Raw genomic sequence first — 14,496 nt, 5'->3', positions numbered from 1 at the left:
CCCATTTTTCAAGTGCAAAAGCCTCTAGATCAGTGATGTTTGATGGCTTCCATGCTGCAGCTGCCTTCTTTAAATCCCACCAAAGATTTTCAATCAAATTTGAATCTGGTGACTGTGAATGCAACTCCAGGACGTTCCAGGATCTTTTTCTCAACCAAGCTTTTGTGGACTTGGAGATTTTGCTTTGGATCATTGTCTTGCTGGAAAGTCCAATGATCACCAAGGTTTAATTTGTCAACAGAAGGAATCACATTCCTCTTTAAAATGGCCTGGTATTTCTGTGAATCCATGATGCCATGTACACAATAAAAGTTGCTAGTTCCTGCCGCAGAAAAACAGCCCAACATCATCTTTGACCAACCTCCATGCTGGACTATGGGGATGGTATTCTTCTGGTCATAAGCCTGGCCTTTCACACGCCAGACATACCGCTGGTCCATACGTCCAAACAGTTCCAGTTTGGTTTCATCAGTCCATAGAACTGTCACCCAAAACTCTGTAGGCTTATCCAAATTCCTCCTGACATATTCTACTCGACTTTGGATGTTGCTTGTGGTCAAGAGCTGACTGCGTCTTGGAGCCGGCCATTAAGTCCTTTATTATTCAGTGCATGTCTTATAGTTGCCACTGCAGCACTTGTACCAGCCTTCATCAGGTCATCCTGTAGGTGTCTTGTAGTCACACAGGGGTTTATCTGAGTTGTTCTGACTAAGTTGCTGAGGGTCCTTGATGAAATGCTGGGCTTTCTTCTTGAGGCTGCTCCATCAGTTGTAAACTTCCTTATAATGTTCCCAATTGTGTCTCTTGGAATATAATTTTTTGGGGAATTCTTCTTCTACCCAGGGCCTTTCAGGTGTGATGAAATAATCTCCTCTCTCAGCTTTTGTGTAAGCTCCTTTGTCTTTACCATGATTGCAACTCACCTTGAATACCTTCATGGGTGGGGTTTATATATGCATCCCAAAGGCTTAATAATGTTTCAACTCAACTTTAGGACAAAAAAAACTGTCAGACAGCTTTAAAAACAACAATATTATATAAGGGTTAAATAATTGTGACATGGCTATCTTAACAAAATATACTGCTACACACAAATACTACATCATGCATTTTCCGTGTTGATTTTCTGTATCACTCAACTCATAAAGAAGGCATCCGAAGCGGAATCTTGATCAAAGAACAAGATTCTGTCTACTTTAATTGATAAATCCTTAAAATCTTTGGGGGGGTTGAATATTTCTGATTGCAACTGTACCTTGACGCTCACATCTCCAATGTGGCCAGGACCATACTTCTCTATTGAAGCAAAAGATCTCTAAAAATGTTGTTTCTTGATTTTCCTGCCATCTGAATGGATTAAGAACTGGTTAGACGCTCAGTGTTTTTACATCAACCTCACGTATGTAGCCATCACGTCCACAGGACATTTACGGACTGCTCCTTTTAAACCAAGTTAGCTGGAAATGTTAAAAGGTCAGTCGGCCATTTCCAACTGACTCGTGGAGGTGAAATCTGTCAGAGACTTTAATCCTAAATCAAGAATCTAAAACTCCCACCCTTCACCATCCCTGTATTTAATACTGTCCACTCACCGTCCTCCGTCGGCACGTAGACATTGAGGTAGAGGCAGTCCTCGCTCTGGTTCTGGATGTATCCGGCTGCCACATCCAGGTTGTCCGTGAACCACACGGGCAGCATGATCTCTGGCAGCACCCCTTGGACGTTCTGAGGGCACACCGGGGCAAACTGCGTGGCGTTGCGGATCTCCTGCCAGGATCCCGGCGCCTCAGGCGGCTGAAAGCGGCGGTCGCCAATGGGTGCCGTGGCGTAGGGCACGCCCAGGTACTGCTCCACCGGGCCTAGAATCTCATTGTTCAAGTCTTTCTTTACACCTCTGAGCTTGCCATAGTTGGTGGTGACTATGGGGTGCTTGGAAGGGTCCATCTTCTGGCTCGAGGCCAGGCTGAAGAATAGAATGAGGCCTAGCGCCCCCATCAGGCACCAGTCTGTCAAAAGAGTCAGGGGGCGCGTCCTGGACGACAAACCCCGCCGACTTTGTTTGCTTGGAGCAAGTGGAAGGGAGTACATGACTGGATTCATATTGTTCAGCCACCTGCTTCCAGTCTATGAGGGAACGTGGATTAAAACCAACAATGTGTTAAAGCAGAAGAGATGGATTAAAACAACAGAAGCAGCCAAGGCCCTGAAAGACAAAAAGGAGCCTTCTTGGAGGTACAATCCCCAGGAGCGCTGAGCGGAGGTGAAGGACACAGCAGTTGTTGGGGTACAGCAGGGTCCACAGGGAGCTGGAGAAGGAGGTGGAACCTCGGTCTGGCTGCCAGGTCAGTGCTGGTTCTGAGTGATGGCGATCCGTAACGCTTCCCCAGCCATGGCTCTGTTACGTTCCATCCCTATTGGTCGTCTCTTGTCCAGATCATTTGATTTGAGGTTTCTTCACAGCCACTGAAATCCTGCAGAAAAAGAGAAGGAGAGGGAAAGGAGATTTAAAGATTGGTCGGTGACACAAAGAGAGGAAAACAGAAAACAAGAAAAGGTGGCAAAGGGAAGTGGGGGGGGCCATAGGAGATAAGCTTATCTGAAACAGAAATATATTCCATTGAATGTTGTCAGCGCAACACTTTCCCTTCAACCGTTGCCGAGGGAAAAAAGATTTCCTGAAGGGGAAAAAAGCCGCGGAGATGAAATGACACCAAGTCAATAGGCCTCACACGGGGAACATTTCCTGTGGTGATCAATGCGTTTCGCCTCACGTCATTACATCCCACCGTGGAAAACTGCAGCCACGCACCGTGTGGAGTCACGAAACCCTCACGTTTGACTTCCTGTGAGTGATCTCACCTGCTGAAGGCTCATGTCTGCTCCGTGTTGACTGCACACGGCGACATGACTCCTCTTTCTATTATGCATGAGAACCCCCCCCGAATCAGTCTTGTTCACCTTGTCTTGATCTGACCTGCGCGAGGACATGCACCGAATCCCTCCTGGCAAACTGCCTCCCGGCTCCTTCCTGACATGCACACATCTCACAGCGCTGACGCTGATGAGTCAATATTTATCGACCCGCTAATTGAACCACACTTCACCCTTTCAAGATTTGCAAATCATTCATCGTGTCAACTTCACTCTTTGCACAACAACCCGCCCGCCATCATTTTGATAATTTATAATATCTAAAATACTCGTCGTAATAAATAATAACAAATAAAAATATTAAAATAACCATGTTTAAGATTAAGATGCATTTATTAGTCCCAAACACATGCACAGACATGCAAAGTTACACTCATGCAGGTAGGGAAATTTATCCTGTGCTTTTGACCCATCTGGTGCAGGACACACAGAGCAGTGAGCGACCATGTACGGCGCTCGGGGAGCAGATGTTGGGGGAGTAAGGTGCCTTGCTCAGGGGCACTAGACAGGGTAGGGAGACTCTTGGATTTTTGGACAGATCAATCCAGGTTCGTCTTTTTGTTGTCTCTCCGTGGAGTCGAACCAGAGACGAACCAGAGACCTTCTCTGCCCATAGTCCAAGTTTCTGCCACTAGACCACCGCCTCTCCATGTAAAAATAATACGAACACTATGTGCAATATCATCCATTTTTGTTGTATTTTACATAACAATGAATGTGTAACGGGCTCTTTTCATTGTATTATGTTCAATATCATATGCAATACTCCATATCACTTTGAATTATCATCAAGACTCATTCCCACTTAAGTATTAGTTTAGTAACTCAGTTATTTAACTTATTTTAATTTATTTAATGTTAATGTTATTTGTATGAGCACTGGCTCTACAGTTTTTATTGATAATTTTATCTTTACTTTATATCAGACTGAAAGACATCCATGGATGTTGCAGGTGTTGATCTCCGTCCTGGCTACAACATTCATAGCATCACTGCCTCTTTAGCAGTTTCTCTGCAAAATAAAAGCATGATATACCGTGCCCGTTTTGAAGTACTAGTCAAAATGCAATTTATTAAAACATAAAACTAGTTAGGCTGGGTTGCTATAGTGACAATAAAATCAGGTCAAGAAAACAGAATATGGTTGATCACAGCTCACTCGGTTTTTCAGTTTCAGAAATAAAGCTGCAGCCAGCATTACCACAGGCCCGTCACAAACATCCAGGTGTAGAACGGGCCCTGCTATCGTATTATTAACATCTTCAGAGCCGATTTTAGGAACCACAGCACAGTAGGCAGTGAGGATGAAGACGAGAATATTGAGATTAGGTCGAGCCTTTCACTGCCCAGTAAAGTCAAGGGTCAATAATGGGCGCCCGTAAGCAGCTTATAACAGCCCTGGACACTTTGCGGCAAACATACAGCGCACAAAGACGCACACACATGCACGCGGTAAGCCTTAATTGACCCGCACATGAGCGAGTGGCACGGCACTGTGCGCTCATTCATGTAATCTAGTGCGGAAATGTGCAAATCCTCGTGTAACAGACCCCGAACCAGATATGCAGGAGTCACGGCGGAGATTAACATTGTTGGGTGGTGTTGCGTAACGGGCACAGGACGCAGGACGCGAGCAGCAACAATGACTGCGCCGTGGGGGGGAAATCAAATATCCAAATGAGAAATTTTTGTGCACTATTCCGCTCTTATCTGATTGTTAAAATTCTAAATTCTTTCACGCTCCCTCCCCCTTTATCCCATGCTATAATTGTCCCATTTAAAGTCGTCATTAACCGTGTTATTGCGTGACCTGCACCCACTGAAGCGCCTCCGTGTTTTTGTTGTCCCCCACCCCCTTCTCCCACCGCCATTAAAGCAATTTGAATATGAAGGTGTGCAAGTTAAGATTCCTGAGGCAAGACGGCACATCATTTGAGCCTATAGGTTGATGAGCGGGGGAGGGGTCTCAGAAGCAGCGCTGGGGAAGATATAAAGGAGATACGCTCGTGTAATACTAAAGTTTCCTCGGCACCAGAAAAAAGCTCTTTGAGGGGAGGGAATACTCCAACTCATAGGGAGAAGCGTGGCGGAAAACAGATTTGTCTTCGTTTAGAGAGCGGTAATTGCGAGCATGTCCGCACTAGCGTCTGAAATGGCTCATTGTCTCCTCTCGGCACAGTGTGTTAAGCCTTAATATGTCGCCGCCTGCCTTTGTTCCTCTCGGCGTGGACGTTGTAGTGCCGCCCACGCAACCCATGTGTGTGCGTCTGGGGCGTGCAGCCTCTCGTGGAGGAGCGGGCGTGCCTTGAATGACCCTGCAGTGAGTCTACAGGGCCGGGGCCTGAAGAAAGAGTGGGGAGGGAAAGAAAACGGGTGCAGCTGCCTTGGACCTGCTGCTATAGGCTTGGATTGCCAGGGGACACATGACACACGGAGCCTCTCTTTCCTCCTCTCCCTCTTCATCACATTAATGTCTCGTCATTACATGTAACTGACGTGACCCCTTCCCAGAGGTGCTTTATCGCTGAAGATTAAGAAGCGCAGCTGCGGACACATCGTGGGTCTTGGAGGCATATGATCATGGATACCGATTACAACTAGATCGCTCGCCATACAATATGCCTACCATTCTTGGCGATACCATTATCATAACAGTTGTCGAAGCTGCTCCCTTCATCTCTTTATCTTTTCTCTCGTATGTTTCTCATGAATGTTTACATTGTTTTTATTCGGTTGATGTGCTCTCTTACATCTAATGCCCCTGTGTCCTTCCTGGGAGAGGAATCCCTCGCTTGTGACTCTCTCTAAGGTTGAGGGCAGAGGATGTCTCACCTTTTTAAGCTCTATAAGGCCAATTTGTGAATATGGTCTAACCAAAAACAGTTGATTGACTGACGCTCGGTCTCTCTGGGTTGGCTCGGACCCTACAGACAGACCCGCACAAGCCAGGATCCCTGGTAAAACCCCCAAGTCCCCAGCAGGCGTAAATGTGCCTGAATGGGTCCAACAGAATTTCAGTGGGTGCGCCTCAGTGTTTCATTGCTAATTGGCTCAATCGGAGGACATAATGGGTCCAGCTTTGCTTTGAGCAGTGGGAGAGCTGGAGTGATTGATGAGGTAGAAAGGGAGGAACGATGGGGAGCTGAGGAAGGCAACACCGCCATATAGGAGGCAACCATGGCAGTGTGTGTGTGTGTAGGGGGGGGGGGGTTATTTGGAATGCAGATAGCATCCACTTTCTGGTTTACAGATTTAAAGGAATAGGTTTTCATCAGGCAGGTGGCGCGGTGGCAGAGCGTCAGTATGGACCATGCCGCACTTTCTCGCTTGGCATTTGTCATCAGAACGTGCACCGTCGGCAAAACCTCTTGAGGACAAAGAAAGACAAATTATATTTCCGATCCTCGACCGGGCTGTTTACTGCAGAGTGTATCGCACTACGGGCACTGTGTGACTCCGCACCGTTGAGGACGAGCACAAAAAAAAGGTGCACAACAGTGGTAAAAATGTTTTTCAATGACTTAACATTATTCAAATCAGATGCACACACAACGGGGCTTTGAGCAGACAATTGCGTCTCCTTACGATGAACAGCCGGCATGCAGAGAGGCGGTGTCATGCTTCATGAATCTAGAGGTTGCTAAAACCTCAGCTGCTCGTCTATCCATCTAAGCCCCCCCCCCCCCCTCCCCTCCATCTCAATGTCAACCACCTTAATTCAACCTACAAATCTGTCAGCTTCAATTGCTGACCCGAAATACAGTCTGCCTGTTAGCAAACTCCGATAGATGTTATTATTAACAAGGCTGCAACAGCCAGGGCCCGGTGTTTGAATTCCCCCTGTGGCTTTCGGGGGAGCCCTGTTTTCCCGCTGACACAACTCAACGTGTCATATACACACGCACACGTGGGCGTGCACGACAGCGGAGTCTGTTGCAGGGGTATTGCAAAAAAAAACATTCTGATTGTGTGTCACTCTCTCTCCATGGCATCGCTTCCCTGTCTTTACTCTTCTGTCTTACACCCTCTGATCGGTCTGTGTGTCTCGCTGTCTGTCTGCCTTACATCTATTCGTCTGCCTGTCTATTCTTTCCTCTATTTGCTTTACTAGACTAACTTGTTTTGAGCGAGAAAACTTGAAGGACCAAGTTCAACATTCATTTCATGGAGAAATAAGTTCTTCCTTCATTCCGACAACTTTTGGACATAAAGAATTTACCTTAAATTATTGTTATTCTTCATTTCTTGTCTGAAATGCCCGAATATACTTTACATTCCTTCATTTTTTCATCTTTTAAACCACAGCCACATAACAGCTCTCGGCAGGGATCTAAGGTGTAAATCAGAACCAGGGTAAATTAGTGTCAAACGTAAAGTTGTTGTACAGCAGGGATTCCTTTTCTGATACGAGTCAAATAACTCCCAATAACTGACTGATCCGCCGCATTTCAACCTTTACAAAACAGAGAGGAATGATGCTAATTTCCCCCCAGACGAGGACCAATTTCAATCACCCTGACTGATCTCACGTCAGCCTCGACAAACACAGACGTGGCCCCCTCGCATGGAAGATTAACGGCAGCCTAACTGGAGGAAACCTCGCTCGCAGCACACGAGTCTCCCGATGCTCCTCGAAGCACTCACTGCGGAAAACATGAAATCAGAAGAATCCTATGTTATTCTTGCCTTAACATGAGCACTGAGAACCCCCCCCCCCCGCCCATAGCGATTACATCAAAGTCTGGTGTCACTTATGAGGCGGCGATCCACTGAATGAGAATAATTTGCGCAATAAGACCTCTGCCGAGACTCGTCGCAATTAACGAGGGAGAAAATTGTTCACACATACACAACAGGAAGAGAGAATAATAACAACACCTGCAAAGCGACGCGCGATCTAATTCTCCGTGCAGCAACTTGCGACGCTCATAATCGTCCATTTTAACTTGGACCGTCGACCGCGAGACTGATCTCGGGTCGGAGCTGGTGGTTGTGTTGTCGGATTGCATTGCTGCCAAGTGCCGCGCGCGCCCTCGCAGCGAGCATCGACACACACACAGCTCCTCACACAGCTTCCCTGATCAATGCTACTGTAAGGAAACACCGGGGCTTTACTCGCTCTCCTGTCTTGTCCTCCCATCGATAGGTGGTGTGTCCCTCCCGTCTGTTTGGGTGACCCCTGTTTGCTGTGACGGTCCCCCACAGACGATTCTCCCTTTTTCCAAGCTGTGGACAAACAAACCCAACCCCTGCATAATTAACCTCGCGGAAGTGAGTCGCTCTGCTGGAACAAAAGCATTGTTCATAGATTATCACACTGGGCAGGGTGCTTCGCGTTCCTTTAAGAAGAGGTTTGACATTTTTTGGAATTGGACATATTTGATTTCCCGCTGAGGGTTCTGTGAGGAGAAAGGCTGCAGTATAAATTATTGAGGCAGATTCCTGATATTTACATGCTTCACATGGCCGATAGCGATAATAATTTCACGATTCTTAAAAAGGCGTTCATAGCCCATAGTTTATGCACACCTGAGGGTAAAATTGCAAAATATAGTAAGCAAATATGGATTAATTAATATTTCATTGTTAGCACAACAACAGTTCTGACTAAAACTTCAAACATTGGGTGGAGGAGGAGCATTTCTCCTTTCAAAAGAATTTAAATGAAATATTTTGACATCTCAAATAAGACATTTCCATGTATTAGAAAAGTTATTCAGATTGAAATAATGTGCATTCAAAAATAAAGGCTTTTAAAGAACAAAATCACATGGAATATCATTATCAATAAAGAAAAGGGAAAAGGTTGAGGATAGCTTATGTTCTTTTAGTGCACGAGAGTAAGGAAGGTTACTTTATACTTTGGCCTTCATGTAACATAAAGCTCATCAAATGAGCTGCAGAACAAATCAAAATGAAATAAATGCATTGAGCATATCTCTGAATCTTTCATTAAAGAATGAAGGCTCTTATAGAACTGACAGGCTGCTGTAACTATATTGTGGTCCAGTTTCAGATCCTGCATGAGGCATCGAAACTCGCCTTCTCCTGCCTACCTTGTCAAAATGGAAAATCGGCTCTTAATGAAGTGAGGCGGGGAGGATCATCATCATTAGGTGACTTCTGAATTAGCTATCTCTGAAGTGTCAGCTGGAATCTATTGAAACTTCCTGTTCAAAAACTGTTGCAGCAGTCACAAGTTTGCATTGCCGCTGTCTTGAGGAGAAATACGTGTAGGCGAGTATTTCCCATTTCCCTGTGTTCCCCCGGTGTGAACAGCTCTTCAGGCTGTTGTGTTTGTTTCTCACAGCAGCACTCGTCGGCCAAGAATATGGATTCACAAGCTCAGTGTGAAGCAAAGAAAAACGAAGCTTTCCCCCCCATTTTATTTATTTTGCAGCGTACATATCAGCCTGGAGATCCGACTCTCAGACACGGATCTATCGCCATTGTGCCACAGAGCTTACCCAGTACAGTCTAGATCCCACTCAAACCAATCCCACCCAGTTCTACTCCAATACAGCCGCAGAATCAGCCACTACGACCTCACCTGTAATTGCTTGCCGCCTCTCTCCCAGTGTTTTGTTGCCGGTCAGTCAGCCAGTACACTGGGCTCGACTTAATGATAGATAATAAGCTGATATTGCTATGGCGGTGGGTGCAGGCTAATAGCTGGAATTCAGTGAGTGAAAGGTGCTGGACAAGCGAGTTCCGGCTAAAAAATGAAGTCCACATTTATGCAGATGTAAAAATAAAGAAAATACTGTACATTATCATGTCAGTGTGCAGACAAGCACAAACTCACTCATGCACCCACGCGCACAATTGCATCACGCTCATTATCTTCTCAAGGCTGTCACAGCCTGACGGTCTCTCAGCCAGCACATCTCATTTGTTTTCATATTTGATAATGAATGCTTCGTGGCTGAGACGGGAAAATTGGACATTATACACGTGTCTGTATACATTCGTGTGAGCCCATACGCACTCATCCATCTGCGTGTGTATACATTTTTGCACTTGTGTTTCTCTTTGAAGAGTGTGTTTGTTTAAATCTGTGGCGGCAGCAGCTCTGATGTGTTGATTGTGGAAGTAATTTTGAAGCCACGCTGAGCGGTTCAACCCAAAAGGGCTGCTTGTTTGTATGTTTGCCATCCGGCTGACAGCCTCTGTGCGGGCTCCGGATAGAAAGGAGCCGACGGGCAGGTCACTCCTCGTTGGGCCTTCTGCCAATCATTTTTTATTTTTTTTAATAATTGTTCATGCCTCTATCTTTCCCTCCATGTCGGAAAGAGGGAAAATCGGGCCAGAGGGGAAAGGTAGGTTAATAATATGAAGGCATGCAAAGAGCAGAGCAAGCAAATAACATTTAGCTCTTTAGGAAAATCAGAATGGAATAAACACTTTTAGGTCATGGAGTTGATTTGACTTTAGATAAACTCATGGAAAAGCATCAGAGTAATACACTTTACCTCCACAAACAACTTAAAAATTTTATAAAACTGTAAAATATTTGACATTCTCAGTGTGGAATTATATTTTTTCCAACCAGGAAGGTTTCAGTGAAGGATTTCCGGGGGATAAAGAGGAATTAAAAGGATTTAATGGAGCAGAATATAGAGAAGTACTCCAAGACCTGTATACATAGACAGATTACATGTATAGCCATGTTACCTGCAACCATGCATTTCGATACACTGTTGTTAAAGAGCTGAAATCTGTGCGTACAGGACAACATCGTTGTGTGGATTTACTCTGCAGTGGTAGTGCTCAGAAACACGGATTAGTGTTAACGGATCTATATAAGAAAAGCAACAATCTGTAAAATGACACTAAATATTTAATTTGTTATCATTTAACAATTTTTTGGGGGCATTTTGAATATTTCTTAAAACTGTTAATGAAAAAAACAATGTAGGATATCAGAAAATGTATTTCTTATTTGTACTACTTTTCTGTAATTGGAATAGATGCTTAGAAATATTAAACACAGAAAGAAAAACACATTTTAGTTGTAAAAACTTCAATTAAAGTAAAAATAATGATTCATATTGTCACCTTATCTTTGCAAGGTATTTAAACTTGAACGTCACAATTTGATAATCATTTGTGAAATCCTGTTTTTCCATTCAGCCTTTCTATCGTTTTACATTTGAACATTGTCTTCCCCTCGCTGCACGGATTCGATTCACCTCCTCCCGGAGACCCCACTGGTCGGACAATGGAGCAATGGAGGAGACTGGGCTGATAGACTTCCAGCCACAACACAGACACAATGGGAGGACGCAGAGGCGGAGGGAGGGGGGGAGACAGAGGAAGGGGGGGGGGGGGGTGTTGAGGATGTCTGTAAACCTGTTGACAACACACACACACGTCGGCGGTGGGTAGCACTGGTATAAGTGAGTGCTCTGTATGTGTGGAGGAGGGGGGGGGGGCTGGGGGTTGCGGACCACCGGAGCGCAAAATTGGAAACAATGTGTCAGCGGGAGTTAAAAGCAAATATTTACAGGGCTTAAATTTGCATTGGGAGCAGTGAGTTTTCCGGTTTGGGTCAACGCGTCCACGGCAGAGCCGAGGAACACGCAGGGGCAACGGCAGGTAATTAGACAGACAGTGGCAGATTAATCACAGGCCGACAGCAGAGCCACACACGTTCACATCGGGCCCCGACGCAGCCCCGATCACTTAATCTGGCTCGCGTGGCGAACTCCTCTCACACATCGGAAAACGAGTGTCTCCATCTCCAGAGTACACGCCTTTCTCTCGCTTGCGTTCTGCTATTTAAAGACAGACACACGTGCACGGAATCGCGAAGAGCAGCTTCCCCCCCCTGCCGTCGTGCCGCGATTCAATTCTGCCCCCTCCGCCTGCGTCTCGACTATAAATCACCGGCTCTAAATATCCCCGCTCCCCTTGCATGTGAGGGACAGATCCTGAGCCGCTCGCCAGGATCTGTCCCTCACATGGGACCGTCCAGCAGAGGCAGAGGTCTGCGTGGTCCTGCCCCGGGGGGGGCGGGGGGGGAGAGCTCCTCCGCATGCTGGAAGGCACCGCCACTGCTCACTGGAACGTGAAAGCAGGGTGTGGGGGTTGCGGGCTGGGGGCTATAACACTTTGCTGATAGCGCCGCCATTAAACACGTTCCATATATCATAAATATTTTACCGTCTCCTAAGTGGTTTTGACCTTGGATCAGACTACTTTAGGTTATATACCACCGTGTAGGAGGACACGGGCAGAGTTTTAAAACTTTTAACAGTTTCTTACAGTGGTGATTAAATGGGCCTTTTTAAAAAGGTCTTGCGCATGTAATCCAAAAAGGTCATTAACTTTGGTTTCTATCAGAGAGTGACACTAAACGTCTTTGCAGTCAAACACCATTTGCTGCGTATCCTTTCTGAGCTCCCTGACGTTTCCTGGGCAGGTTTGAATAAAGTTGTACAACAGCAGTTTAGTTGTATAGTCCTAGCTTACAGCTGCTCACTTGGCGAGCAGAAAGGAACTTGGATTTTGTTTGCTGTCAGGCAGGAACTCGCAAACTGATAGAGATAAAAAGCTTCCCATCTAAATATTGACAGAGAGGATTAGGAAGGTGAGGGAACTTGTGTAAAGTGACATAAACCTGCAATTTTCCGATTGAGATCCCATCAAGGCTCTAGAGCACACAGATATTGCGACGTCAACAGATTAATCAAAAGTTGGGTGTATTTGTAGAGTGCAGCACGACATGTACAGATCAGGTGGTGGTATTTGCTTCCTTCAAATGCTGATGCCTCTTCCATTAAAGGGTTTTTTGTTCTTCTATAAGTGACGCAGGAATGCAAGAGATGGTAACACCTTCATTGTTTTGCCTATTCTACCATTTCCCTAAAGTACTATTATGTGTACTAACAATGAATCACTGAGGCTGGAGAGAGCTGAAGGTCTTATTTGGAAGTCATGTGTGCTACTCAGTATAATAACTGACCATCTTGGTCCAGGTGAAGTTGTTTCAAGCTAACAAGACCAGGCAAGACATATACAAATTCAAGTCGAAGTACCATGTAAAAAAAAACAACTATGGCTTGCCATGTTATAATTTGTCCTACAATAGTTTCATAATGAATAAATAGGTTGTTTACACTTGTAATCATAAAATAAGAGATCTTTAACTTTCCGTTTTCTCCTGTTGCTTCATTTTAAAGCTGCGTGCAGTTGCACACGTACTGACAAGTAGAACCTGTTGCGCCTAAAACAATCTTGCAAAAACATGTGTACTACCACGACTACCGTAGATTGCAAGGATTCTGTATGAAATGCTGCAGAGAGAGTGAAACTAAGTGTTGTAGTAGTTCCCCCGGTAGTTTTTACAAGATCCTGCTTACTAACAGTAAAATAGTACCATGAGCGTATGCTACACTCTAAAGACTATATAAAGGACTCTATTGGGGACACTGAGTCTGGCCACCTAAGGATATGACACTGAGAAATGAAGTCAGTGGCGTTTGACTGCTGATGACCAGCGATGAACCTTGAGCGAGGGTGATGTCCATTAATGTGAATGCCACAGAGAGTGAGAGAGAGGAAGAGGGAGGGATTGGAGAGCTGCCATCCTGATCTAGTTGTCCCTGACAGATGGCCGCTAAAGCACATGAGCAGCTGATGTGTATGATTCTCTCCCAAACAAGAGGACACGTCAGCACTCGCTGCTTCCCCCCCGTACCTGTTGTTGTCCTCATCCAGCCACCCTGTGTCTATTTTTGTCCCCAATTGATTTAATTCCGTGCCGAGTCAGAGTTTGCGCCGCATCGTGCAGAAGCCAAGGAGAGGACATGGGATAGATATTGCAAAAAAAAAGGGCACAGTGAGAAGAGAATAATCCCCAGATCATAATCAGTGTTATTATTGTCAAGTTGCGGCAGCAGAAAGAAATCTGCCTCCTCTTCTCCCCCCTCCAGATCCTTTCTCTACCTTATCTCCCTCCTAATTTCTCTCTCCCTCCTCCCCTCCGCTGGCTATTAATATGAGCGATGAATATTCATCCGGCGCTTTAATCTATAGCTGAGCTCATCAAGTAGGGCTGTGTTTGTTTTACAAGTGGGGGAGAGCTGGAGGAGGAAGACGAGCTCATAAATGTACTGTACATGATCAGCAGGATAATAAAGAGTAAATACTGGTTGGTTTTTTCTCCCAACGCGAGATCTGATGTGCATGATGGTGATGGTGTACTGGCAGTAGAGTACAGCCTGTTCTACATGAGGCAAGGTCGTTGAAAAAAGGTGGCAATTTAAGGAGAATACAGTAAAAGGGTCATAGAGCAGACATATTTTCCAGCTTTTTTTTGTGTTATTGTTTTTTTTTTTGCGTAAGTGAGGATCTGCAAAGTTAAAAAGTCCAAAGTCTCCACCAGGGAAATCACATCCAAAGAGTCTTGTCAGTAGTCCAGCCATTATTTCTGCGGCATCGTGATGTAACATGACATCACAATGGACCTTTGCATAATGCCTCGCGGCTCGCCTGGCACGCCCCCTCACAGAGCCGGGCAGAGCAGGAGCGGAGGTCGACTCGTCTTGTACGCACTGGAGG

The 14,496-nt window shown here is 45.5% G+C and overlaps 1 protein-coding gene across 1 annotated transcript in view; it reads right to left on the bottom strand.

The window, feature by feature from the left end:
* Nucleotides 1-14,496, bottom strand: part of nlgn2a (neuroligin 2a) — a 161,265-nt gene that overhangs the window by 98,612 nt on the left and 48,157 nt on the right. The window contains exon 2 of the mRNA XM_062384143.1: nucleotides 1,593-2,471. Within this exon, the coding sequence (XP_062240127.1) occupies nucleotides 1,593-2,100 (508 nt within the window). The 5' untranslated portion in view covers nucleotides 2,101-2,471. The remainder of the gene's footprint in view (nucleotides 1-1,592; nucleotides 2,472-14,496) is intronic.

The sequence above is a fragment of the Platichthys flesus genome, chromosome 24 (genome assembly GCF_949316205.1).
Source record: "Platichthys flesus chromosome 24, fPlaFle2.1, whole genome shotgun sequence".
NCBI lineage: Eukaryota > Metazoa > Chordata > Actinopteri > Pleuronectiformes > Pleuronectidae > Platichthys > Platichthys flesus.
This window is presented reverse-complemented; position numbering and strand designations above follow the sequence as displayed.